Here is a 3,253-nt window from a genome sequence, read left to right on the forward strand (position 1 = left end):
CCCCTCTCGTCTTCTTCGACCGTTCGCTCCGGCAGCGTCCTTGGTCAGATCGCCCCGACTGGCGCTGACCGCACGACGACCCACGGCGCTCAATATAACGTCTCTGCTCGATACCAGAGCGGATACATACTCGCTCCCGCCATCAATCCGGCTCGAGTTTCGGGTTGCTGGCCGTTGATCATATTGTCTGGTCGACCGCCCGCCGCCGCCGCCGACTTAGGTTGGGATCCCAACCTTTGCCTACCAAGTTGACGACCACCGCCCATTGCACACCAACCCATCCTCCATCAAACCCCCTTCGCCCAACCATCCTTCCTTCCTCACCCATCGATTCAATACCATAACCCAAGATGACGAGCATGTCACCCACAAGCGCCGTCAACGGCGGCTCCGCGGCCACCTCGAACCAGGGCAGCGTCTCGCCCCGGCAGACGGTGTCGCCCAAGAACGTCGCATTTGAACTCTTGTTCACTGAGTCACCGCAATACCGTGCGCGACTCCCCATGCGGGTTCAGATATACCCTCACGACACGACCGACTCCATTGTCACTACCGTCAAGAATTTCTACGGTCTATACTCGGGCCCGACCGGCTCCAAGGGCGTCAGCTTCGAGGACGAGAATGGTATCACCCTCATCGCCCGATACGAGAACTTCCGCAACAACATGGTTGTCTACGTCAGAGTCATTGAGGAGCCTCCTTCTGCCTCCGGCCCCTTTGTGGCGCCCGCATATCACAACCCTCCCCTGAGCGCTCAGCCCTACTACGAGGGCAACGGCTATCCCCTGCAGCCGCCGCCGCGCTTCGGTCAGGAAATCTCCAGGCCTTCGTCGAGTACATCTCGCCGGCGCAGCCCGTCCCCCAACCTTGGCCGCGGCCGGAGAAGCGGGTCCGCCAACACAAACCCCAAGAAGGGCCGATCCCGGTCTTCCAAGACTCGGGACACTACTGCCAATGGACACACCGACATCTACAGCGACAGCGTCAACGGCTACAGCAGTGGCGACGGAGCTCCCGGCTCCAGCTCCAGCAGGATGAAGGAGCAGATTGGTAATACCGAAATCAGCCTCGAAAACATTGTAGAGGGTGGTCGCCGCAAGCGAGCGAAATTTGAGAGTTCGGTAAGTTTGACTGTCGGCACACATCCATCGCACTTTGCTCTTCTTGTCCGTCCATGTTTTCCGTTCCTTCATACTCATCCTGTCCGATTCAGGAACTCCCCTTATTTGCGCCTCCGCAGATGCCGGCTGCTACGTCGAACCCTTCCGTGTCTCCCGCCCGCCGCGCCGAGCCCCAGCGAGCCTCGCTGCCGTTTGTGCATCCCGGCCAGAACCCCTTTACGAACCCCCTCCCTCTGCAGTCCCCTCAGAGCCACAACAATGGATATACTCATGGTGGATACTATGCGACGCCGTCCTCTGAGCGCCACGGGCGCAATAGCATCGGCTACGCTGGGCAGGGCGGCAACTTTGGCAGCATGAGTGGCATCCTGCCCACGCCGGACCCCACCGTCGGCAGCTGCATGTCGGAAGAGGACAAGGATGTGGCTATCCAGCTTATGCGTCTGGGTGAAATGTCCAACATTTCCCACGGTCGCACCTCGGCTTCCACTCTTGACGACACGTTCAGTGGCCGCGCCGACGCCGCATCCTCTACCGGAGCCACTAGTGACGGCGAGAGTGAGAGCGATGAGGAGGAGTCGGCTGCCCGGCGCCAAAAGCTGGATGCCGCCGGTGTCATGCGCAAGATCTACCAGACCACGGAGAGCCACTTCATTCCTCAGCCCAGCATTGAGGCCAGTGCCGACGACGTTGAAGTCGAGAAGGGCAGCGACCATGCCGACCACGCTGTCAGTGGCGAGCGCAAGCCAGAAGTGCTCAAGAACAAGACCAACCTCCCCGACGCCAAGCCCAAGACACAATTGCCCGGCTCCAAGCCCAAGACTTCCAAAGTCAGCAAGGTTCCTCGTCCAACCATCCCCAAGCCCAAGAAGGCCTCGGCCTCGGCTCCGGTCCCTCCTAGCAACGGCCCCATGTCGCCGGCTTCTCTGCCTCCGTCGCGCAAGCCCTCGGTCTCCTCCGCTGCGGCTGCTCCGGGCGCCAACGGTGAGGATGATCAGCTCGACCTCTCCGCCAAGCCCCGATGCCAGCGATGCCGCAAGAGCAAGAAGGGCTGCGACAGGCAGCGGCCCTGTGGACGATGCCGCGACGCTGGTCTCAGCGCTGATCAGTGCATCAGTGAAGACGAGGGTAACGGTCGCAAGGGCAGATACGGTCGCCACATGGGAGTCCCCATCAAGAAGGAGGACATTGTCAACCCCACGCAGCCCATTCTTCTACCGGCTGCGCCGATCGCCACAACGGCGGCAATGGCCGACAAGAACAAGAAGCGCAAGCGGTAAAGGCGATAGGGTCCGCAGTTCCGGGAGCGCATTGTCGACGCTCAAACAGGAACGTGCGATTCGTCTTCGACCATATAGCTACTTCTGACATGGCCGTCGCAAAGTTCCAGTACTGTCCTTACTACGACGAGAGGTTATCGGCTTACCGGCGTTTGGCAACGAAGCTGTTTACAATGGGCGAGGCGCTTGGACCGCGCATTGTCACACGACGTGCTTCCTATCGTTACAAAACGGGAGGATGTCTGATCTGGTCTTTAACGACCACCCAACAATACTGGCAAGAGGGAAAAAAAGATTAGGCGGTGGGGTTAATGGGGATCTGCCGGGTGAGGATGGTCGCTCACACTCCTTTTTTGGCGTTTCGGATTCTTTTTATGGGAAGCGGTGTTTTGCTATTTACTGGTTTGCGCGCGTTGTTTCTTTGCTCTTTACTCATTTCTTTTTCCAATGGAACCGACGTTGAAGCGAGGAAGCTACAGTTTTTGAGCGAAGTTGTGCGACTGTACGATGTGGGTGACTGGGAGGAGGAGCAAAAGCGAGCGCGACATGTTGGGACACTTGCAGGCGCGTACGCACTTGCACATGCGCGTGAGCTCGCATGTGAAATGGCCAAAGCCTGAGCTGTCGCCGCGAAGTTTGGTAGGGCATTGGAGGCCTTGGACGAGAAGGGAAGGAAAGGGACCAAAGAAAAAGGAAACACGGCGGTTCAAGCAACTGCAGGCGAGACGGTCCTGGGGCTCGCGCAAAGTTCAAATTGTTCGTGATGGAAGGGGTGGATCGCTTGCCTGGGGGTTTTTGTGATTTCCTATATTGGCGAGGGAGATGAAGCCTCCTTTTGCGATCGGTCTCGCT

At 58.8% G+C, this 3,253-nt stretch overlaps 1 protein-coding gene across 1 annotated transcript; it reads left to right on the forward strand.

Moving 5' to 3' along the window:
* Positions 1-350: 350 nt before the first annotated feature.
* On the forward strand, positions 351-2,401 carry ColSpa_09522 (putative transcriptional regulatory protein; the record flags this gene model as incomplete). Its single annotated transcript, XM_049275734.1, has 2 exons — positions 351-1,121; positions 1,241-2,401. 2 exons carry the CDS (start codon positions 351-353, stop codon positions 2,399-2,401), a joined length of 1,932 nt encoding a protein of 643 aa, XP_049131691.1.
* Positions 2,402-3,253: the final 852 nt, after the last annotated feature.

Source organism: Colletotrichum spaethianum, assembly GCF_022836535.1.
Source record: "Colletotrichum spaethianum MAFF 239500 DNA, contig28, whole genome shotgun sequence".
In the NCBI taxonomy this organism is placed as follows: domain Eukaryota; kingdom Fungi; phylum Ascomycota; class Sordariomycetes; order Glomerellales; family Glomerellaceae; genus Colletotrichum; species Colletotrichum spaethianum.